Raw genomic sequence first — 24,346 nt, 5'->3', positions numbered from 1 at the left:
TTATGTCTCTCCCCATGCTAGACCACCTGAAATCGGCAGACAGGGAGTATGGGCTCATTGTTGGGGAGCTAGAACCCAGGACAACTCATTCACTCTCTCCATCTCCTAGCCTAAACTTGACTTTCCTTCCTTTAGTGGTGATAACCCAAGTTGTTGGACTTGTCAATACGAGAAGTATTTTGAACTGGCCTCAGTACCACAGGATATTTGGGTATCCATGGCTACCATACACTATTCTAATCGTGCAGAGCATTGGTGGTCCAGCTTACGCACTCGAACCAGACATATCCGTTGGCAACAATTTTGTGCCATGGTGTGTAACATGTTTGTTGAACATTCTATGTTTGACATTGTTGATACCTTCAATTCCTTAGCTCAAGACACTACTATTTCAGAATATCAATAAATTTGAGGAATTGATGTCATGAATGCAAAGGCAACACCCTAGGTTATTAGAAGATTACTATGTGCGATGCTTTGTCAAGGGCTTAAAGGAACAAATCAAACATTACCTCAAGCCTCACAATCCACAAACTTTAGAGGATGATTATATTATAGCAAGGGATTTGGAAAAGGGCTGTTCTGAGTAGAAGACACGGTCAATCAATCATTGCTAACTGCAGTAAACTACCATATTAGACAAAGCAAACCACAATTATCTCCAAAACTGACGTGGTCCAGAAGCCAGACAAATTACCCTCTATCTTTGTCAAGGCAAAGAACCAGGTACTTGTTGGAAGTGCTCAACCCTATGGACTCCAAAGCACAAGACTAAATGCAAATTATACCAACCTTCTACTCATGCCATTGTTGTTGAACCTGAACAGTTTCACAACTGTGAAGGAGAACATGAAGAAACACATGTGTATGATTCTGAACCACCATCTCAAGTCCCTTATCTAACGGATATCAAATCAAGTTGTCCAAGGTACTAGAATTGTTACCACATTTTGTTTACCACTAACCATTGGGGGTAAAATTGGAGTAGCCTTAATTGATAGTGGTAGCACACACTGCTTTATGATGTCTCCTTTACACACAAATCTTGTTGCCCCATCAAACAAACACCCTTACAAGCAATAAGGGTTGTTTGTGGTGGAGAGCTCCAGTCTAAGGGCAACTGATGCTCTATCCAGAATTGAGCCAAGTTTTTTGGCTATCAGCAGTGTACAACAACTATGGATCACTGAGGTTAAAGAATAGATTCTTGAATGACCCTCATTTTGAAGATCTATTGTCTCAACTTTTAGTCTCAGCTAGCACTTCTTCATGATACACCCTGAGCTAAGGTATTCTAAGGTACAATGGAATAGTTCATGTTGGTTTAGACCATATTGTTCAGCAATAGATCCTTAAATCTCTACACTCTTCTGCCTTTGGGAGGGGGGGGGGGTCACTCAGGAATAGCTGCAACCTATCAAAGGGTGAAAAGATTATTCCATTGGCAAGGTCTCAAGAAATTAGTAATTGAATTTGTCACCACTTGCCTAATATGCCAAAGAGCAAAAGAGGAACACTGTCAATACCCTGGCCTACCAGATCCCTTACATGTCGCTGACATGGCTTGGACACACATTACCATGGACTTTGTGGAAGGACTTCCCAAATAAAATAACAAAGATGTCATAATGGTTGTGGTGGATAGATTTACAAAGTACTCTCACTTAATTCCTTTAAGCCATCCTTTCACTGCACCTATAGTTGCTCAAGCCTTCATGGATCACATTTTCAAACTTGTCAGCCAATTGCTATTGTCTCGAACAGGGATAGGATCTTCTTAAGTGACATGTACCATGTACTTTTCAAATCATTGAAGGTTTCTCAACGGTTTAGTTTAGCATATCACCTACAAAGTGACGAACAAACCGAAAGAGTAAACCAATGCCTTAAATGTTATCTCAAATGCATGGTATTTTTAAAACCAAAGGGGTGCTTTCATTACCTATCCCTGACAGAGTGGTGGTACAATACAAATTACCACACTACCTTGAAGTGTTCACCTTTCCAAGCATTATATGGTTATGCACCTCCTCTAATTAGTTAAGTGGTTGTACAGGGCCTGATTCTCCTGCCAGAGATTTCCTCACTAAAAGACAACAAATGCTAAGAAGACTGAAGAAAAATTTATCTCAAGCCCAAGCCCGAATGGAGAAGTTTGCTAATCTTAATAGAATTGAAAGAAGTTTTAATGTTGGAGGCTTGGTTTACCTCAAAATGTAACCATACCATCAACCTGCCTTTGGACTGAGGAATGCACTCAAGTTAACCACCAAGTACTATAGTCCCTTCATCATACTGCAGAAAATTGGATGAACTACTTACAAACTTCAGTTACCTCCAAACTCTCAAATCCATCCGGTCTTTCATGTAAGCCAATTGAAAAAGCACATTAGCCCTTATGCAGTTCCATGCCGAGAACTCCCATTGGTGGATGGGTGGATGCTCATGGCCGAATCAAGGCTTCACTTGTTGATGTATTGGACACACACGCTCTACCCATGTATGATGATGTTGCTACTCGATGGCTTATTCAGTGGACTAACAGTTTTCCAGATGAAGCAACATGGGAGGACAAGGCATTCATCAAGGCGACATTTCCTTCCTTTTATCAAAGCATCATCTCCAAGTGGTGGCTTTAGGACCATTCTTCAGAGGGACGTCCTGAAGCTGACCAATAGTAGAAGCCAATGACAGACATTGAGGGCAAGTCTACTCTCAAGGGAGGGGATTGTCATGAACCAGAGTGGATGGCATGGATCGGCGGATGCCTTTTCAGCTGCATCAGACAACTACGAAGCTAAACACTTCTTGTCTGATGTAACTATAACTAATGTTGATCAGTAAATAGTAGTTAGTTGTCAACTTAGTTTGTTAATCGTTTTGCTTAGCGTTAACGAACTTGTAATGATCTGGACAAGAGTCGATTACCGCTAGTAGCATGGGGGATCGACATTCCATTCTATTGTTGAGTTGCGCCTGCAAACATGACGTGAGCAATACAATTGTTCTTCCCCACCTTTCCCCTTTATGTTTTTCTGAAATCCTACTGAATTTGACTTGGTCTGGTTCGATCACTCCTCGATCACTCCAATCCATTCGGGGGCGTGTCACTCCACCTGGCCAGAGCATTGCCGCTCCAGATTCGGTGCAGCGCGCCCCTTTCTGGAGATAGCACTGCTCTAGTTTCGATCAAAGTGTCGTTGTCTATGTCATGAAGTGTCATTGCTTCATGGTCATCACCTTGGCTGAAGTCGGTGTTGCCGTCGTCGCTCTGACCGCCATCGTCGAACTTAGATCCGGCCCCTACGACCTCCCCTCGCCCCAATTCGGCACTGCTGGCCTTATCTCGCCCCGCACCATCGTCTTCGACCAATCCTGGCCTTATTGAGGTGCATCTAGCCAACCACATGAGACCATGGCTGTCTAGATCACTCGCTGACGCGGTTGTTGTCCCCGTTCGGTGGCCACTGGCCACTGTCTCGTTGGTCCTTGCAGTCTTCACCTAACACTCACAGACGGGATCAAAGCCATAGAGGTGCGGCAATTTGTGATGCCTTTTCCCCTCTCTCTCCCCCTAGATCACATTCTCTCTCCCAAGCAGCACGCAAATGGGACGGATATTTCCTGACCTATTGTCACGTCCCAAATTCTTAATCACGCATTTAAGCAAAATCATGCTTCTTAAGCATTATACTTAATTTTACGTAATGGTAATTCAGAGCGCTAATGCACTTCGTTCAAAATCATTTGGATAAGAGAAAGAAATTTGGGGGAGAAAAGAATAAAAATTGCTTTGGAATTACCCATTTTCTCTAACATGTGGGCTGCACATGTGACCCTATCATCCCACCCACCAAATAGGGCAGCCCCACCTGCCCTCTCTCTCTCCTCTCCTCACTCCCCACGCCCCACCGTGCAGCACACAGTTGCTGCCCCCTCCCCCTTTCACTCTCCCACTTAAGCTTACTCTCTCTTTTCTCCCAAAATCCGAGCTCAAGTGGATGATTCAAAGTATACATGTGGTACCATTACATTCTCTAGCTCATGAGCTACTCATCTATCCAATCCATTTTTGTTTTTGTGGAAGAGTCGAGTAGTTCTTGAAGTATCTAATCCATTTTTGTTTTTGTAGAAGAGTCGAGTAGTTCTTGAAGTTCTTGACGTTCTTGAGCTTTTTGGAGCAAAAATGGGGTTTTGGTCGAAAATAATCTCTAGAGTCATGTTGGTAGTTGATGAGTAAGTTTTAGTACCCTTGGACTATCCCTAACATGTTCCCTTTATGCTTAGAACAGATCGCAACTCGAATCAACCAAAATCCATTCGAGAACAGCTTTTCTGGGCTGGCTCGGATACTCCGGACTCACCCGGATACTCCGGGTTCAGCAGAAATAGTCCGTTGAACTGTGTTCAAAATTGGTTGGGGTTTAGGGTGCGAGATTGGTTTAGAATCTTTTAGATAGGGCATATACACATTTGTGTAGCACAGATTTGTAAAGTGAGTCAAATCCCCCGAGTGAAAAAATCGTGAAGAACCCAATTCTGTATCACTCGGATTATCCGGTCAAACTCGGAGACTCCGGGTAGTTATGTGGTCGTGTAGCCGAGAGCTTCGTTCAGAACCTCACTCGGAGTGTCCGGTACATCCCGGATAGTCCGGACCAACCCGGAGGTTCCGGGTTAAGTTAGAATAGCGGCTAACTGAGAGCCTTCACCAGAGGATGGCCCGGATACTTCGGAACTCGAACATTCCGGATTCACCCGGATATTCCGGGCCAGTCAAATAAAAAGCAACAACCGAGCACCTCTTTCGGAGGTTCACCCGGAGGGTCCGAGCCCGGATACTTCGAACAAATCTGGATACTCCGGATGGCTGTTATTTTCCAGTTTTTGCTTAGATCATTTAGTATTGCATTGATTCGCATATCTTATGATTCTAGCATGTTGTTAAGCTTTTTGGCATACCTTTTTGCACTTCATTCATACTCATTTGCATTGCACGCATTGATCCTTTTTAGAGATCATCGATCCATTGATCCCGGAGGCTAAGAGCGATCCCAACGCGCCCCACCTATTTGAGCTAGTGCATCCAGACAAAGCAACTAAGCATATTGATCCCACTTGTGAAATTGGATAAGTCTAAAATTGATGAAATATGCTTATGTATGTATGCATATTTAGTGAGTCAGTGTCGGGTACCAATGGGTAGAACCTATGCCAGTTGCATTCTTCTACTTTGAATACTTGTGTATTTACAATCCTTGTAGCCTTGAGATGTTGTCAATGTCTAGGTATGAGTTCGACTTATATGCTTAGCCATGCTTAGGTCATTCAGTAGAAGTCGAACGACGGCACATCCCATTGTTCGCGAGCATAGGACCTTCTTATGATTACATACACTTGTTGAGGTTAAGATGGTTGTATGAGTGGTGAGTATGAGATGAGGTGTGGATGGTGCTAGGAGGTGTTTTGTCCTGCCCGGATGTGGAGTTTCCCTGGGTAGGTCGGTAGAGGAAACTGGACACCGTAGACCGCTTTGCTCCGGTTAAGCACCGATCGTCAGTGTTATTGGCTTTAGCACTTACCTTACTCACCATATGCCGATTTAATGGTAAGGCGAGCCGAATACCTTCACAGCTATGGCTTTTTGGGCTTGGACATCGACGGTGTGAGCAGGCGGGCTTGTAGCGGTACTAGTTTGCTTCGGGAGTAGTTCTAGTATCGTCGTGCCGAGCGATGCATGATCCTTAACGGTTGGGGCTGGTTGGGAAAGGTTGTCACGAGTACCCCATTGTGTGCACTTTGGTTGGTGGCACAAGCCGTATGGTCCTTGTGTCGTGTGGGTTCAGAAGTATCCCCTGCAGGGTGTATAAACAGTTCGAACTGCCACGCTCTTGGTCATGAGCATGCTTCTGTCCCTCTGCATCGGTCGTAGAGTTTCGAGTATGGTTTATGGTTCAGTATGTGAGAGATGGTGATGTTGATACTTGTTACTTATTGATATACATGTTGTTTACAGTTACACTTGTTCAATTGTTAGTTGCAGGGCATTTTTCTTATACTTTGGCAAAATTTATGTCGCTCACACATATGTCTAGGATGCTTAGTGCATATGTGTTACCTAACCTGTGACTCATCCTTGCTAATGATCAATGCATAATCCTTAGAGTCGAGCTATGTATACGTGCTCTATATGGTTTAACTCTTGCGAGTACCTTCGTACTCATGCATGCGCTTTCAGGTACTCCTGCTGCTGGGAAGAGGCTGTTTTTGGCTACTTCGTGTCTGCCGATCTTGGTGGCGGGTAAGAGTAGTGCATCCTACTCTGAAGATGTCGTATTGAGACGGTGGCTAAGGGCATGTGGCACCGTTCTCTTTTGGGTTTATAAGTTTAACTTTTCGCTGTGTAGTTTTTTTTTTGGTTAGGAGTTGATGGGTTTTGTCTCCTCCTAGCCTGCTTTTGTTGTAAATTGTTGAAATCACTTGCATACTTAATACTTGTAATATAAATGTTTATTACTCGCTCTTTATTAAGCTATATTGTGATGCACATGTTGGAAGGTATGTGTTCCGATTTTTGGTATAAAACACGTGTCGGGACTACCGGAGCGGTATTCTGTTTAATCGCTGAAGTTATGATAGTGTCAGTGATCGACTTAGTGATTAATTAGAATACTGTTTGGACGGTTCCTCACACCTATTGACCACTCTAAGGATTTTAGATAGTATTTTGGAGGAAAAAAAAAGGATATCTAGGTTTTTTTCCTAGATATTAGAGTCAGATAATTGTATTAGATATCTGATTCGGACGTAGGGAGATATGTATTTGTCGGATATCCGAGAATAAAATTGGATATATCCGAAGACTATCCGATGATTATCTAAGTATGTCTTCCTGAGCATGTCTTCCGAAGTTTGTAACTTTTTTGTAAGGAGTCGGATGGAGATATTCTTATATGAAAATTATAGCTCTTGACGAGATCTATAACTTTAAAGTTGAGACTTTTTTATTTAAAGTCTTAATGTATCAAATAATTAAAAAAAGTTTTAGCTAATATATTGAGCACTCGTAATTTCTTAGGCTTCACTCTAACATGACTCGCTGCGTGGGATTATATCGCTAATTTACATGTTGAACTGCTCATGTAAATGTGTTTTTGGACATGTGAAATTATCGAACGATTATAACATATGTGATATATATGGTTGTTACTTTTACTCAATATCTAAAGGAGTATTTGTGTTAAACATGGTCTATATTGGAGTCGTTATATATTCGGTTTGTATCAATCCATACTCGCGATTGAGATTTATCTGCATCCATATATATATCAATACTCTCCATATATGACTCCAACTTTGACTAAAAACAAACATGGTATAAGATATAGGATTAAGGAATATCCGTCCGCGTCATATTCAATTGCAAAGGTCTCTTGGCACCTGCGGGGCGCCCAACTTTTGTGCACGATGGCATCCAGCACACCACTAACCCTGCCCGCCATAGTCAACTGGACGTGGCTTGGTGGAATTAATTATTTGCCCGTGCCACGCTAATGCCACGGGTTTAACTGTTGAAGCGCGAGATGTCACCACTAACGAAGCGCTTTGACCTTGAAAAAGATCCTTCTCTTTTTCCCCCTGGACGGCCAGATACCCAATCCGATTGTCAGAGCCGGCAGCTGTTGCCTAGCTAGCCGCTGCAACATTCGGCGAGATGGCCACGACCACGAGGCTTCCTCCCAGCTTGAGACGCTACGAGGAAGCGCGGGTCAGCAGCGAGCGAAGCGCTCTCGTTGGGAGAGGCGCTACTGGCGCTAGCGTTACGATAGGGCTCGGTCGGTTGCTCTCGGAGCTTACGAGATTAACTGCCATCTCGTGGGCTGCTTAGCTCGGTCGAGACCCCGCTGGCAAATCGACGCCGAGTTGCGATCAGTTTCAATGGCGATTTCTGGGATGTTGGATGTTTTTTTGTGAAAGATCGAATCAGCGCTCGAAGTGCTTTGTCCTACTCATCGTATCGGCTGAGTAATCATACTGTTTGTACTAGTGATAAAGGATAAGCATCCATAGCAACCAGCTCTGCAAACCTAAGTATCAAAGATATACCATTGCCCATCCTAATAAGGCATGCCCCATGAGTAATCCTTTTTTTTTAATCTATTGTTAGATGACATCAATCGAAAATGATCTATCTTGCTAAGCACGTGTATTTGTTGGCTATATATGAAAAAATGAAACGGCCGTGTGATCGTGGAGAACATGGTTTCTTCTTATTCCAAAAAGCAATGAGAAAGTGGAGAAAAAGGCTGAATTGTTTGAACAAGATATTCAAGGACTCGTATCTTCTAGAGGATATATGGATTATCTAAATCCGTATCACTATAACTAAAGTTCATTTCAACTATGTGAAATCGAAATCAGAAGTCCCGGAATCAGTATAAATTGTAGACGCTCACGAGCAGGGCGTGCGCTGCAAACTCTTTCACACGAGGCGATGAGCTGAGCTGTTGCAAGTTGAGCACTAGAATCCAGTGATCCAGGACCATCCTCGCAAGGAAACCAGACAAAATTCAACAAAACCCCTCCAAAATTGCACACTAGACATTCAATGGACACAGAGACCGGCGAGCTCCGGAGTCCATAGCAGAGCACCCACCCAAAAGAGTAGAACAAATACCTCCTGATATGATGACAATCGGGTATACTGGATATAGATAGTGCTCTCATATACTTTACTCATCAATTTTAGCTCGTTTGCGAGCATATCTGTGAACACCTATGAGCGAATAGCCGGAAACAAACTCATCTTTTGCATACCTATTTACCTATCGCCAGGCTTTGAGCCATAACCACAACACACATCACAAACAAATTGACTTAATGGTCATATACAATACATCTAAAACAATTGTGATGGACAATACCGCAAATAGAAAGGTTTCCCACATGGCTAAAATCACTATATGTTTCCATCTATTTTAAATCTATTACCAAAAAGGACCTTTTGAATGGTTAAAAAAAACAAAATATAATAGGAGGTTACATGGTACTTGCTACTTGCTGCACGCTACTTGTTACTTGAACAAACAACAAAATTTCGAGCACTTAGAAATTAAATTTTAACTGCAAGTTATTGTTGATCCCTACACTGCACTAGTTGAACAAACAACAAAATATAATTTATTGCATTAACACAATATATTTTGGGAGCAAACAATAATAGAATGGAGATACTTGGATAGCGGAGAGTTGGGCGCTGAGCGATGACCGGTGGGGAGCTAGGCGGCGGTGGGGATCTTAGGAGACGACAACAGTAAGTGAGGTTCGAGAGAGGTCAAGAATCGGGAGTAGGATATGGGACTAGGGGTGACAGCGGGAATTAGGCTATATATGCGAATGGTCGATTAGGGATTAGATTTGGACTCTTGAAGTTGGACTGCGGGATCGGGACCATTGCCAGAGTATAGATGGGTAAATAGATGTATTACTGTGTTCGTTAGGTAGTATTTTTACGATAAAAATATCTATAGATTTCTAATTTTATTATAATATTTACTCGTAAATAAATGGGTAATCCGGTATAAGCGAGCCCAACCCCTCTGCCTATTGTGGCCGCGGGCTCTGTGTGGCCTCCGTCTCGTGTTACCCCTTTCCGCCTCCCCCCTCGGCAAAGCCCCAGTCCCCTCGCCGCTCCCCGCCGCCCGCGAGTGCCCAATTCGTGCCCCACCGCGGCGGCGGCGGCGAAGAGAACGATCGTCCCGCGGGCCTCCGCGCCGCCAACGAAATTGCGCCGTGCCGCGCCATGCAGACGCCGCCGACCGCCGCGTCTGGTAACAAACCCCGCTCCCCTCCCCGCTGCAATTCGGTTCTGCTGCTGCTGCGCACTCTGCCTAGTTTTTTTTTATTCCCCTCCCCCTCGGGGGCTGATGTTTTTGCGGTGTATGCGCGCAGCGTCGTCGCTGGAGTGCGTGAGCTCGTGCAGGGCGGCCTCGTGGAAGGGGGGTGGGAGGCCCTACGAATGCAGCGTGCTCTCTTGCGCGTGGAACGCACCGCGCGCTCTCACTGGCGCGCTTGCCAGCACCACGCAGTGCTCCTCCTGCGGCCACGCCGAGGCCGGAGGCGGGTGGAGGCGGCGCGGGCGGTCGCGACGGAGTAACAAATCGGTGTGTTGCTGCTGCTCTGTTTGTGTTTCCGTTATTCAAGCCGTAATGTTGATATGGATTTCGTGTTTTGCCTACTTAGGGCCAACTGAGTGTCTCGGTGGAAGTTGTGGTTTAATACTCCACTTTTCCAGACTTAGTGAAACTATTGAACATTTCGATAATTTTATAAAATAGCATACATGTTTTATCTGAATCCAAATTGATCCCTATAGCCTCTAGGTCATACTGGAATAGATTTCCTTAAAAGTAAGCTTTCATTTGTGAGGCATGATATTTCCTTGCGGTTTCATTTCATCAGTATGTATTTATTTCGTTAGCTATCATGATCAGTTTTACATTCTCACTAGCAGAGTCTATTTTATGTATTCAAAGTATAACTTGTATGTGGACATACGGAATGCTGTTGTCTTGGTTTTGGTGAGTGTTGTTTGGCACCGGTAGAGTATATCTTGAGTTAGTTAGAGAGACGAATTCAAGTGATTGTTGCGTCTTCTTGAAAGATTGGATTTTGAGTGCAGTTCAATATCATCGAATTTAATTTTACAGGCTAGCAAAATGTGTTGGTTGTTCCTTTTGCGGTAATCACTGCTATTCTTTGATACGGTCTGGCTGCTGAATGCTATATCTTCATAGCAATGTTACATTCAATCCACTTGAATCACAAATACACAAGTAAAGGGACCTTTGCTTCTGTACTTGCATTTAACTTACAATACAACCTAGAATTGTTTTGAATGCATTACATGTCATTTTTAGTTCCAAAATAAACAAGCTCTGGACAAACTCAGTTTCGTATTTCAGTTTATCCTGCCTGCATTAGTCAAGCATCCTGTAATCACCTGTATAGCAGTTACACTCTCATATACCTGCTTTTGGCCCAATAATTGACACAGCCTGTATACTATTGCTTTTTTGGCTTTGCCATCTGGTTTGCATGAACATTTTCTCATTGAACTTCCTTGCCCTTCTTTGTCTATGCTTTGTGTGTTTGCTCTGTAGACATGGTTTGTTACTCTATCTGTTAATAAATAGGTGTAGCTTAGACGTTCTAACTCAAATAATAGCAATACTATGGAAATGTCTTTTTGGCAGATCTTTTTTTTTCCATGCATGCAATCCAGTGCTTTGTGTATGTTAGTGGTGAAAGTGTAAGAGCTTGATAGAATACATTCTACAATGACATCTATTCAGTAACAGAGAAGCAAGGAACAGTTCATAGAGCAAAGTGACTAATCTTTGGTATCATTTAAACCGTAAGGCAATCATTAACGTGTAACTCACCTGAGCCAAGAAAAAAGTAGTGTGTATACAGATCATCAATCCCAGCAAACAAATGCTAGGAAAATCTCCATCCATTTTTAGTTTTCTGCTTAACAATGGGTCTAAATTTTGCGGGCATTTCATGTCAATGGGTCTAGCCAATTTTTTTTGAGAGAATCTAGCCAAATATTTGGTTGAAGTACTAGCTGCGCTCCTAAGAATTCAGAAACCTGGTGATTATTTTCTAGAAATGAGTCCACACCATCGTTTTGTAACTAAGTATTTTCCTTGTTGGGTCAAGTGATCATGTCTTCCAAATCCAAAAGGCCATTCCTGAGGATGCCTTAACCATCTTTAAGTTCTGTTCACCCACTGTCACCTCCAATTTTCTCTGGGATACACATAGTCCCACTATAGGATCGAGATCGTATGTTCTCTGGTACATCATCTAGTAAGTCAATTTTGTCTGTGATGTTATTGACAACTGCAACAGGTAGCTAGCACAGGTAAGTATAAGTCTGATCACTCTGCTACTGCCTCAGATTACGGGAAATGAGAAGACTGGTGCAGTGGTGCTTCCTGATGCTAAGGGGATGGTGTTCTGGGCTGTTGATGGGTTATAAAAAGTGCGGGAAAGGAACAGGGCTGATTGGTTACAAGCAAGAGACAGATAATGATTGAACCGTACATGGCCTACCTTTTTGACGCCAAAGCAGGGTTGTGAGCCATCTTGGTTTAACACTTTGTTGTTGAGGGTGTGGCCTCCCTAGCACTGGTTGCTGGAATTGCTTGTCCCAAACCTACTGTCAGCTTTGAATCATCTTGACCTAACACTTAATGAACATGAAAAAAGGTGTTGGCCTGTTGGGCATGCAGAGCTTCTTGTATGGGCTTGACCCATAAATTAATATCATAAAAGTTAGGTATATATATAACACAAACAAGTAGCATGCCTTTGGGCCATGTTCAGCACTATGCATAACGTTATAAGATTGTTTGGAAAACTGATGTATGTTGTAATGTGATGCAATCGTCTTCAAAAGTTGTTATTTAAAAATGATAGATGCACACTTGTGAACATTGATATTACATGAAATAAGTAGGATTATTTTGTAATCTAGCTAGAATCGTTGGGTTAAAATGCACAGCCCGGTTTAGAATATCAAGCATACTCCAATTACATTCACCTTGTGTTTCAATTAATAGCATAGCAGAACCCACCATATAACAATATAGAGTGAGGTTCATTGTAGGTTAGCGGACATTCTCTTCTCATCTGAGGTTTACTAAATAAGAGGCAACACCACATTTGCCATCCTAACTCCAATTCAATTACAAATGGCCGCTTTCCCCTTTGCTGCGTGCCAAATGTTCTCAACTATCTATACTTCTTATTGATTTATCATCATTTGAGGAAAAGACCAAAGAGACATAAACCTTAAATCTAGGGGCTACAAAAAAGCCTGCCTTGAAAGTGGAGTGCTGAAAAGAAGGTTAGGGTGCAGTAGGCTGTTCCTGAGAAAGTCAGTAACTTGAGGAGTAATGTTTCTGATGACTATTTTCCAAAGGTTTTTTGGTGGATAGTACCCACATGCCAAGAGACATCCCATTTTTTCTTCATATAACTAACTATAATTCAAGAGTGTATTATTATACCCATCATGCAGCCTTAGTGATTAGTTTGCTTTATAATCCACCTTGTTGATGATACTGATCATGATATAGTTAATTTTGTGAGCTTTCTGGTTGTCTTGTGCATGTTACCTTTTCAGTTTCTACAATTACATGTCCATTGGTTATATATAAAAGTAGTAGTGAGTCTTTCCATTTTCTTACCACCTGTTACTTCTTTTTTTCAGTTACTGCACATCACCTTGGATGAAGACATCAATAAAGGGAAATTGGGTTATGGTCCATCAGCTGCTTACTCTGAAAGTTTTGTCAGATCTTGGTCTACTCTGGTGGACCCAACATGGAGAGCTTACTGCTACTCGTCCTCTGAATCCTTCAACATCTCCCCAGAGACTTTGTGGGAGGTTTGTCATTGAATCACAATAATAAACTTTTTCGTTTGCACTTTCGTGCATATCATAGAAGATTATGAAGAGCTACAGTTTGGGGCTTCGATCTATCAAATCCCTCAGTTTGGTCTGAAGCTTTGCGACCATTCAGTGATGTATTTTTTGTATAGAAAATACAACAATGTTTTTTAAAGATCTATAGTGTTTTCCGTCATGTCTCTAACCTTCCCACAAATATCCTAGAATATGTAAGAAATAAGGAATCATTATGTGCCTGGAAGTGGAACACCACATTATGTTCTGTTCCATGGTGCCAACACATGTGATTAAAAAGAGAGAGAAGGAATTGAGCTCCTTCAGAATTTTTTAAAATGCGGAAGTTCTGGGCCAAGCACAATATGTTCAATGTAACAGTCATGGCACATTTGCCAAATGCCTCTGTTAATTGTAACTTGATATTACAGTTTTCGCCTTCTCTGAGTTTGAAATCACATATTTAATGTGCAAGCTTGCCTTCCTCAAGTGTAACTACAGATTAGTCCTCATGCGAAGCAAGAATCAACTTTAATGCTAGCGTTCCTAATGCAAAGCAAGACTCAGCTATAATCCTAGTGCGTTCTAACTTTTTTCTGCAATTATGTAACAGGATCTCAAATCAGCTGTCTCATATCTTCAACATGAAGAGTTAAACTTTGTGCATGACGCTTTGAAGGTAATTCATGCTTGATATCTTCCTTCCATGCTATTTTCAAAAACTGTCCTGTACTTTCTGGTTCTCTGGAAGTGCCTGCATGAATGGCTGTGTCATGGTAGCTCATTGATTATGCAGTTGGCATATGAAGCGCACAGTGGACAAAAACGCCGAAGCGGAGAACCATTCATTATTCATCCTGTTGAAGTTGCGTGTATTCTTGGAGAGCACGTGAGTAGTAATATCTTTGGCACCGGTGAACTATTTTCCTTGAGTTCTCCTAGTGGCTAGTAGCAATGAAGTTAGGTTTTGTTCTTCTCGGTTGACACAGTCAGGAACTTGATTGGGAGTCATTGACACTATGGTGATGCAATTTCTTTAATTGTCCCTATTATACACAATGATTTAAGTTCTGTTCTGCTCAATTGACATAATTAGGAGCTTGACTGGGAATCAATTGCTGCTGGTTTATTGCATGATACTGTTGAAGATACAGATGTGGTTACCTTCGAAAGAATAGAAAACGATTTCGGGGCAACCGTGTGCCGTATTGTTGAAGGGGAGACAAAGGTTCTATTTGTGACTCACATCTTTGTATTTTGTATACTGCTGCAGATTATTCTATTTTGTGGATTGTGGAGTAAATTCAATGCAACAAACCTGCTCCATTTTAAATATAGGTATCTAAGTTAGGAAAACTTCAGTGCAAAAGCGAGGGTAGTTCAAAACAGGATCTTAAAGCAGAAGACTTACGACAGATGTTTCTTGCCATGACAGAAGAGGTATCCTTTTTGTTATCCCATATGGACTGTATTATCAGAAAAAGATTTACTTATATACTAGTTACTCAGGAAATGAAAAAAAAACCTATCATAGGTTCGTGTGATCATTGTCAAACTGGCAGACAGGTTGCATAACATGCGTACTCTCTCACATATGCCTCAGCACAAGCAGGTGAATTCTTGATCCAGTGATATGATCATATAAGATATGGCTGTATCTTTCATTCTGAGCACCACTCTTTGCAGTATGCCATCGCCATGGAGACACTGCAGGTCTTTGCGCCTCTAGCAAAACTCCTTGGGATGTATCGAATAAAGGTATCTGCTGATGTTGCCTTAGGACCTATTTTGAACACCATTTAAAAGATAGCTGGTTTTATCTTTCTATGTTTTCGGGAGGAATGTTTCTGTTACTTCTCTCATTAATTTTTTATTTTGGTTATAAGCCAAATTCTCAAGCCAGTTATGAGTAGCTTGCATTTGTGGAATTGTAGCGTAACTTGTTGACTTGCCTACACCACTACACATGAATACATGCTAACTTGTTATCTTGTGTAGTTTTACTAAGGCCTTATGGTCTAAATTTTGTATCAGTGGTTCGCTGTGATCCCTTTCCTTCAGAAATCCCAATGACATAACCTGTTGTATTCAGAGAATATCTGGTCCTAGATTTTTGGTTCTGCCTTTTTTGTTGGAACATTAGATTCACTTGCATTCCCAAAGTCTTGCATATACACAACAATTCTAACATTTCCACCCTCAACTGCAATAATAACACAACCCCTGAACTTTTGAAATAAGACCCTTAATCCTCTGCAGATCATTTTAATCATGGTTGTTGAGGTTTGAAAGGACATACCTCAACGTTGAGGGATCAAAGAAAGACTTGTGCCCTTCATTGTATGATTAGAATATGTGATCTGATACTTTTGTCATAGTGTCAAAAAGTCAGCTTGTTTATTTTTCTTTTCATGTAGCAGTATATCACTCTCTGTGGATCCAGGCTGTATCTGCGTATTTATTAAGAAAAACTTCCTATGCCCTGATGTTTTAATTTGCAGACTCCATTTCTTCCCTCCATTTGACCAGTAGCTCTTGTCTTTGTAGTCTGAATTGGAATATCTATCCTTCATGTACGTGAACCCCACTGATTTCGCTGAACTAAGGAAAAGAGTTGAAGACTTGTACAAGGCCCATGAACAAGAATTGGAGGAGGTACTGTGTTTTGCATGGCATCTTATCATCTATGATTGATGCGTGATTCAGCATCATGCTTTCACATTTGCAATGGATGTCATTATTTTGTGATTTTCAATTCCAGGCTAACAGAATTTTAAGGCAAAAGATTGTTGAGGATCAGTTTCTCGATCTTGTGAGCGTTGAAACAGATGTGCGCTCAGTTTACAAAGAACTCTACAGGTGATCAGGCATGCAGTTTCATTAAAGTTAAACTGCTGCTGGATTGAGACTCCACCTTGATGAGTTCCACATATTTTCATGAGGAATCAGATTATCACATACTTTAATATTGTCTCTTCTTGCTGTAGTGCTGGCATGCTTCAGAACTCCCAAGATTCTTTTACACTACTTTCCAACTCATTTTCTATGGGATCTTACAATTTGGCAGTTTGCCACACATATTCCGTTAGTTAGATCTTTATAAAAGGGTTTGCCACTGGATCACATTGCTGAAAAACATAACTTCATAATATAATAACACGTCGTGGTGCAGCTGCCTCTGCACACACACTTGCTTAATTCTGTATCTCAATTGCATTTTAAACTATAAGATCAATTGAAATGCATTTTAGTTATGACGTAATCGTTACTTGGTTCTTGGTTTGAAATAGGGTGTAAGGTTGTTTATTTGGTGGATTATTTATTATTTGAGTCCTACTCCTCTACTCCTATGTTTCACAAACCTGCGCATCTTTCAGCATTTACAAAACTACTCTCAAATCCAAGAGTTCAATAAGTGAGGTAAACCAGGTTGCTCAGGTACGGTTTTCCTAATATCTATACATGTGTTTATTAATTCGTAGTTATATCATTCTTTTGAATATCCTTTTATTTTGAAAATAAGATGCCTTACATATTATTTTCTCAGCTGCGAATCATCATAAAACCAAAATCCTGCAATGGTGTTGGGTCATTGTGCACTGCGCAACAGGTACCACCACTTACAAATTACTGTCTTGCTTATACAGTGAATTTTTCATTGATGCACAAGTATGTTCAATTCAATTCAGATCTGCTATCATGTTCTTGGTCTTGTTCATGGCATTTGGACACCCATTCCTCAAGCTGTGAGTTATCTGCCCTTTTGTTGCTTTTGTTAGGAATAACAACTTGTATTCAATAGTAGCCCCTTGGGGGCAATATATAGAGTACATGAGGGAGTACAGGATAAGGGCTCTAGTAACCTAACCGATACGTAGTAGATAAGGACTATATTCCTAACACCCCTCTCAAATGCAGGGCGTATGCAATAGTGTTGTATTTGAAAGTGGTGACACTAAGTAATAAACTTAGACTAATACATCCAAAAATTGTTTCTTCAAAGTCGTCGTAGAGTGGAGTCTTGTAATCCTGTCGAATCAAGCCGAAGAGTAGAGTCGTGATGATGATAACAAATGAATGCCCTTGGTCGAGAATCGCAACAAAGCGATGAGTAGTAAGACAACAAAAGAAGTTGTCACTAAGTCTAAAAAAGACCAAGATGACACAAGAATGCCCTAGACCAAGATGATGAGTAGCAAGATAACAAATGAAAATTGTAACTAAAGTTACGGAAAGATCTAGATGGCTAAGTTGCATCAATAACGATTGGGAAGAAAACGATTAATTGACGAGTGAATATGTGGACTCGCATGACACATACGAACTCAAAGAGAGATTGGAACTTGGATGGGCATAGCGGAAGCAAAGACTCTAAAGAAAAATAGAGATACTAGCAACGACTGTGGAAGCTCTAGCTAGAGAAAACACAAGCATTAGCAAGGATACTAGCAGGTACTAGCAGTGGAGACAAAAAGCTACGCATAGATCTAGCCCAAAGGAAGAGCATCTCGCTAGTGGCAGATGATCATGGTAGCAACAAGAGCAAAACGGCCCACTGGAGCGGCAACACCAGCATGATAGGGATGGAGATGCACTCGGCAACGATTGAAGAAGCCATCGGTGTTGATGGAAGTTGTCCTTGACGCCAATTGGAGACGAGGCTCACACAGAGGGCCAAAGATCGACAATCAACGCTCACCGATTGAAGATGACGGTTACACAACGACGATAAGCATTGACAACAACGAGCCAGCGGGAGAGGCCAAAGACAAAGGCCCTCCACTCGCATGAGTGGCTCCATACTTGAAGAGGCGACGGCGCGACTCCCAGCGGCGTGACCCAGGCATGCGACCCAGATCCATGCGGTGTGACTCCTAACGGCGGGATCCGGTCAACGGCGGCGGCACGGAAGTGGGTGCGGAGGCGAATCGATCAAAGGAGAGGCGAGCTAACGGCGGGCGAAGCCAGCAGTACAGGCGAGCTAGAGGAGCTGGGGCAGGTGGAGTAGCATGACAAGCAGACACGCGAAGTCGGGTCGGGGAGGAGCTGGTGAGGAGATGAACACCATGTCGTTGCATGGGGCAAGGTTCTTCATGAGCCGCGCACGGGAGCCTGCGGCTGGGAAGCCGTTCAACAATTGCGAGATCGGAGACAACAGGGGCGACTGCACTGGCGGAGGCCATGGGTGGCGGCGGAAGTGACCCTGTGAGAGTTCCAACGCAGGGTGGAGTGGATGCGGTCGGGGGAAAACTGGATCCATCCTAGGTAGAGGTGGATCGACGTAAGGGAAACCGGATCCGGCCAGTGAAGACATAGGTGTCGCCAGAGTTGGCTAGAAAAAAATTGGGTTGAATAGATCTAGGCCGGGACAAGTTGTAGCGTCCCTAAAGAGAACCTAGCTCTAATACCATGTTAGGAATAGCAATTTGTATTCAATAGTAGCCTCTTGGTGCAATATATAGAGTACATGATAAGGACTCTAGTAATCTAACCTATAAATAATAGATAAGGACTCTATATTCCTAACAGCTTCTACCAAGCTTCTACCATTTTTCTAAACATCAATTATGCGAATAGGTGAAAGATTACATTGCAACTCCAAAACCTAATGGCTACCAAAGTCTACACACTACAGTGATACCATTTCTTAATGAGAGTATGCTTCATTTGGAAGTTCAGGTAATGTTCCCTACTCATTTGTTAAATTTAAACTGGAAAATCTCCAGCAAATAATGTGTTTTTCACTCTGTTGCTAATTGTGACTTATGGTTGAAGTTCTAACTGTATTGCAGATAAGAACAGAAGATATGGATTTAATAGCAGAAAGAGGCATTGCTGCACATTACAGTGGAAGAGGGGTGGTTTCTGGACCTGTTTGCGCTGGAATATCAAGTGGAAGAAATTCCAATGGGAAAGTTATATGCCTGAACAACACAGGCTTTGCTCTGAGGGTATATATATTATTTAATACAATCATACTAATGTTTTTAAAGCATATTGCACTTCTGCATTAATGATTGTTTCCACAGTGGGCTTGAGCAAATATTTGAATAGCTTACCATCTTTTATAGATTGGTTGGCTCAATGCGATCCGTGAATGGCAAGAAGAGTTTGTTGGTAATATGAGTTCTAGGGAATTTGTTGATACTATCACCCGAGATCTTCTGGGAAGCCGTGTCTTTGTGTTCACGCCTAAAGGCGAGGTGAGGCAATGAACTTGGAGATATTACTTAGCTGCATGGACTTCGTTTTGGTTGGGCTTAATGCGTTATCACTCTCAGATTAAAAACCTGCCTAAGGGAGCCACTGTGGTTGATTATGCTTACCTGATCCATACTGAAATCGGCAACAAAATGATAGCAGCAAAGGTTAGTTATGAAAAAAATTGGCAATACACTCTAATGATTAATCCCATTAATGTCCTCATGTGCTCTTTTGCAGGTGAATGGCAATCTGGTTTCACCAATCCATTTACTTGCAAATGCTGAAGTAGTGGAGATCATAACTTACGATGTCAGTATTCCTCTCTTAGATTGCATGGTTTGTTTCTGTCTAGATTTTTGACAATTTTGCAATCTCAAGATACACACGTACAAGGTGCAACTTTGGTTCTGTCAAATTTTTGCAATGTTGGACTAAATGGACTTGTTAAAAGAAAATAAGCTACACACTCTGGCCAATTTATGCTCTTAAATCTTGTTCTCCTAATATGAACTTATGTATGGTTGCAGACCTCAAATTTCATACCAGCGTATGATCAGCTAACTAAATTTTATATAGTACCATAATTTTCTTGAACTTCTATTTGTTCTACCAAAATTTTCAACTTGCTGCAGAGTATGACATACTGCAGTATGACAACCCCCTTAAAAGGATAACGATATGACTAGTGTCTCGGATTCATATTAATCGCAAAAAAGGGCATTTCTTGCTTGTACCATTAAGTCAGGCCTTCATAAAACATTATATTCTCCACCAACAAGCATACTTCTTGAAGTAAAAACCTTGAAATGCCCTGGGAAATAGATGCTATGACTGATAATGCCCTTGGGAGGAGTTCGTGTGGCAGTTTTTGTCTCACTTAAAGATAGTGTTCTACACAGCAGCCACTAACCCACTACAACCACACTGAGCTTTCCAGAGGCTGTTGGCGTGCGAGGACATGGGTGGTGGCTTGAGATGATTGGAAGTAGTAGTGTGAGACGCGCCGCACCAGCGGTGTCCAATCCGTTGCATTTGCCTTTCCTTGTTTTCTTACTGAACTGATTCATGAGTTCCTTTTGACTGATCCGTCAGATCGAGACTGCATGTGTGCATCATAGCATCTCCCGTAGATCAAAGGTTGCTTTCTTTTTCCTAGGGAAGAACATACGGTGTTACCTACCTGGACACCCCGAATCCGAGTTGGATTCTGACACCTATGTCGGATTCCGAGTTGTATTTCGCATGTCTAAATTTTCTTTGCCTAATCGGACACCTGAATCCAAGTCGGATTCCGACACCTGTGTCTATGTCTAGGTAACATTAAGAACATATTGTGCTATACTTAATTTTATATACCAAAATTGCACTTACTTTATGCCGTAAGTATAGGAATCCATAAACATATGTATACAGTGTTCAAAATCTATTTTTCTACTTTTTTGAATTTAAATTTTTAGAACATTAATATTTTGAAAATTGGCGTTTAGACTAGTGAACCGGTGACCCAGTCACTTTGCGATCTGGTTCTCCATGCCAACATTGTAATGGGTGGAGATCGTGTGGAGGAACTCCAAAAGATCAGTGTCGCGCCCATTATGGCAGCCGTAGGCTTCACCTTCAAATGCACCTAACTGGGCCAGGCCAGCCCATTCCCTCACTCTTCTTTGGGTACTTGTATTTCCCCTGCACATAGCTGACCGGTTCACTAAAAGCCATCTGGTTCAGCGCTTTCAAGAAACCGCCTTGTTCACAGGTTTTTTTTCTGATCTCATTGCATGAATGGTCTTCGAAGCTATGGCATAGGTCAATGGTTCTGGTTTTTCCCTATCTTTTTTGAAGCTCTTGCATTAGGCAGCCCAACCAATCTGATGCCAATGCCCTTAACCCACATATCAAGGCAATCATCAAGGCTACTGACCTACATAAGTGCATAAAGGTGTGATTACAGCCTGCCAACTGCTAACTGCATGTTACAATAATGCTTTAATGGATAACAATTCGGATGCATACATAGATGGGAACATATCCTAAGCTAATAATGAATTTTTGAGAAATTTAAGTTGGGTTTCTAACGAATCTGCAAATTTCCAACACTTAGCCCATTGTCACCAGATATGCACCCTAGATGCATTACATATATGTTCCTCAGTATCACAATGTTACTCCTTTTTTTACTGCCCTTTATCCATTAGGAGGATTTCAAGGGAACGATTGCATTGGCACAAATATATTATGTCCATGAGCATCTGGATTAACTCAACATATTCTTTCCTGTTTCAGAAATTATCCAGTAAGTATGCATTCCAGCATCACCAGCAGTGGCTACAGCACGCAAAAACTCGCAGCGCTAGACACAAAATAATGAAAGTATGTGTTACTGTCATTTAAAAAATTATCTTCCTTCATTATTAGATGGTTGTAGTAACGAATCTTTTGCCTATCCAGTTCTTAAGGGAGCAAGCTGCTCTTTCTGCTGCTGAAATTACTGCCGACACAGTTAATAACTTTGTTGCTGATCTTGAAGATGAAAGTGACAGTGAGCTGTCAATTCCAAGCAATAAGAAGGATAATCGTAAATTCAACTGGGAGAGGATATTAAGTTCTGATAAATTATCCTTTGTCAACAAGAATAGCGATGGCTTTTTACCTGTTAATAATGTTCATCCAAAGATCAATGGGAAGCAAAACAAAACTGTTAAGGAACTGGGTATCAAAATTAATGATCATTCTACAATTCAAGGTGACAGCTTCAGTGATCTCATGCACCCTGGCAATTCCATCTGTAAGGATGTTTTCCCTGGTGTGGATCACTGGAAATCTGGTAAAATTTCTGTTTGGCATAATACAGAAGGCAACTCCATCCAATGGCTTTGCATAGCCTGTGTTGATCGAAAAGGTTGTATTCTCTCTGCATATGTATTTCCCTAGCCTCTTTCAACAGACTGATGCGACTATTGTACATTCTGTTGCTTTTATTTTCTCAAATGAAATACTTATACGTAGCTGCTGCTGTTTTATGCTAATTATGCCTCACATCTGCTATATTGTTATTTGATCTTTCATTGGTAATGTTAGTAAAATCACGTGAATTAATTTGTGACATTCACAGGGATGATGGCAGAAGTTACATCAGCTTTAACAGCCTGTGGAATTACCATATGTTCTTGTGTGGTAGGTGAACTGAACTTTCTTCAATTCTCTTTAATGTGAAATTTCCATCTTTTTTTGTTCTTATGCCATACTTTATACAATGACCCGTCAGTTATTTTCTTAGTAATTCTGTTGATGTTTGCGTCCTTTTAATTGGATCTATCCAGAACAATATCAACAACCGCTTTGTGCTATTAGTGTTTGATCATCTTAGTCCTTGTGTTTTCCAGGCAGAAGTTAATAAAAGGAGGGGAATGGGTTTAATGTTGTTCCACTTTGAGGGAAGCTATGAGAATGTGGTATGCTTAGTTTGAGTTTTATCTTTTGAGCATGTTCGTTTACATGAGTATTTTATCTAAATAATCTCTGTAATTACAGGTCAGTGCATGCTCAAGTGTTGACATGATTCTCGGTGTTCTTGGTTGGTCCATTGGATGTAGCTGGTGTCCATTGGGTGTTCTTGAGTGCTAGTGGATATCAAGAGACTTATACTGCATCAGTTGACGGTTATCTCCTCTAAGTTGGAGATAGTTTTGGAAGCACCAAGGAATCGGTCGCTCAATGATTTTGTTGTAGTCAGGTCTTGGTTGGTGGGATAGTGAAACTCTTCTTTGTCAAAGCAGACAGAGTGAGGACAAGCAAACTAGAACCAGTTATATGGGTCATTTAAAAGCGAGTGTGTACATAGCGGAGCGAGGAGGGTACGCTAGTGCAGGGATCGGTTGGATTTGTTAGAGATATAGGATATTATTCCCTGTCTTGTAAAGTGCTGCTAGTCTGTAAAGTGCTGGTAGTCTGTCTAGTATAGCGGTTGATTAGTTGTCTTGTATAGCATCTGATTATCTACCTTTCATGGCACCGTGTATATGTAGATATATGGGCCTAGAGTCCTTACGATGAATAAAAGTGTTATTTATAACATGGTGTCCAGAGAAGCTAGGGTTATGATTTTTTCCTCTCTGGCCACCGCTCCTGGCATTGCATTTGCACCTGTACACCACCACCATCGCTACCGTTGTGCTCTTTCATCTTGAGCATGTCACTGGTTTCTTCACACCACCACATCTCCATTGCTGATGGGGCACTACTATGGGTTTGGTGCAAATCTGTCAGCTTGATTTTTTTGGATCAAAGTCGACGTCCGGTGCGGCTCATTGCATTGCTATCATATTGTCCCACTGCCCTTCATCCTGTTGACGCCGACTTGATCTGTTGTGGCTCATCCTGTTGCCATAGACTCGAGTCTGCCACGGCTCCTCCTACCATCGCCGTTGAGACATCCCTTAACGCCGTTGCAGAAACATCCAACTGCCATGGCTCATCTGCTGTCCACCTGTTGCTAGGTCGCCGCCGTCCACCTATGGACATGCCGCTGTCGTCTGCCTTTGCCTGATTTGTGTGTCACCACTCGACGATCGATGCCCGCTATCGCTCTCTGGTAAGTGCAACCTCTTTTTGCCTCTTGTGTCAAAAACTAGCGATTAGCAAAGCGGTTTTGTTAAAAAAATGTCATCC

At 41.8% G+C, this 24,346-nt stretch overlaps 1 protein-coding gene across 1 annotated transcript; it reads left to right on the top strand.

The window, feature by feature from the left end:
- The first annotated feature begins 9,587 nt into the window (after window positions 1-9,587).
- On the top strand, window positions 9,588-23,750 carry LOC133916136 (putative GTP diphosphokinase RSH1, chloroplastic). The gene is made up of 24 exons (XM_062359661.1): window positions 9,588-9,830; window positions 9,952-10,163; window positions 13,283-13,459; window positions 14,091-14,156; window positions 14,274-14,366; window positions 14,574-14,705; window positions 14,816-14,917; window positions 15,012-15,089; window positions 15,164-15,235; window positions 16,025-16,132; window positions 16,239-16,336; window positions 16,855-16,915; window positions 17,025-17,087; window positions 17,167-17,223; window positions 19,055-19,156; window positions 19,270-19,428; window positions 19,549-19,680; window positions 19,759-19,845; window positions 19,919-19,990; window positions 21,962-22,048; window positions 22,127-22,577; window positions 22,791-22,852; window positions 23,062-23,130; window positions 23,210-23,750. Exons 1-24 carry the CDS (start codon window positions 9,803-9,805, stop codon window positions 23,300-23,302), a joined length of 2,661 nt encoding a protein of 886 aa, XP_062215645.1. The 5' UTR covers window positions 9,588-9,802; the 3' UTR covers window positions 23,303-23,750.
- The last annotated feature ends 596 nt before the right edge of the window (window positions 23,751-24,346 follow it).

The sequence above is a fragment of the Phragmites australis genome, chromosome 4 (genome assembly GCF_958298935.1).
Source record: "Phragmites australis chromosome 4, lpPhrAust1.1, whole genome shotgun sequence".
NCBI classification, from domain to species: Eukaryota; Viridiplantae; Streptophyta; class Magnoliopsida; order Poales; family Poaceae; genus Phragmites; species Phragmites australis.
Note: the sequence above shows the minus strand (reverse complement) of the source record. Positions and strands in the feature narration are given on the sequence as shown.

Excerpts from the sequence above, each read along its gene's own strand:
- LOC133916136 (XM_062359661.1), top strand. The coding sequence starts at position 9,803 with ATGCAGACGCCGCCGACCGCCGCGTCTG. Across the intron at positions 19,846-19,918 it reads ACAAAATGATAGCAGCAAAG|GTGAATGGCAATCTGGTTTC; the intron begins GTTAGTTATGAA and ends GCTCTTTTGCAG. Across the intron at positions 22,049-22,126 it reads CTAGACACAAAATAATGAAA|TTCTTAAGGGAGCAAGCTGC; the intron begins GTATGTGTTACT and ends TTGCCTATCCAG.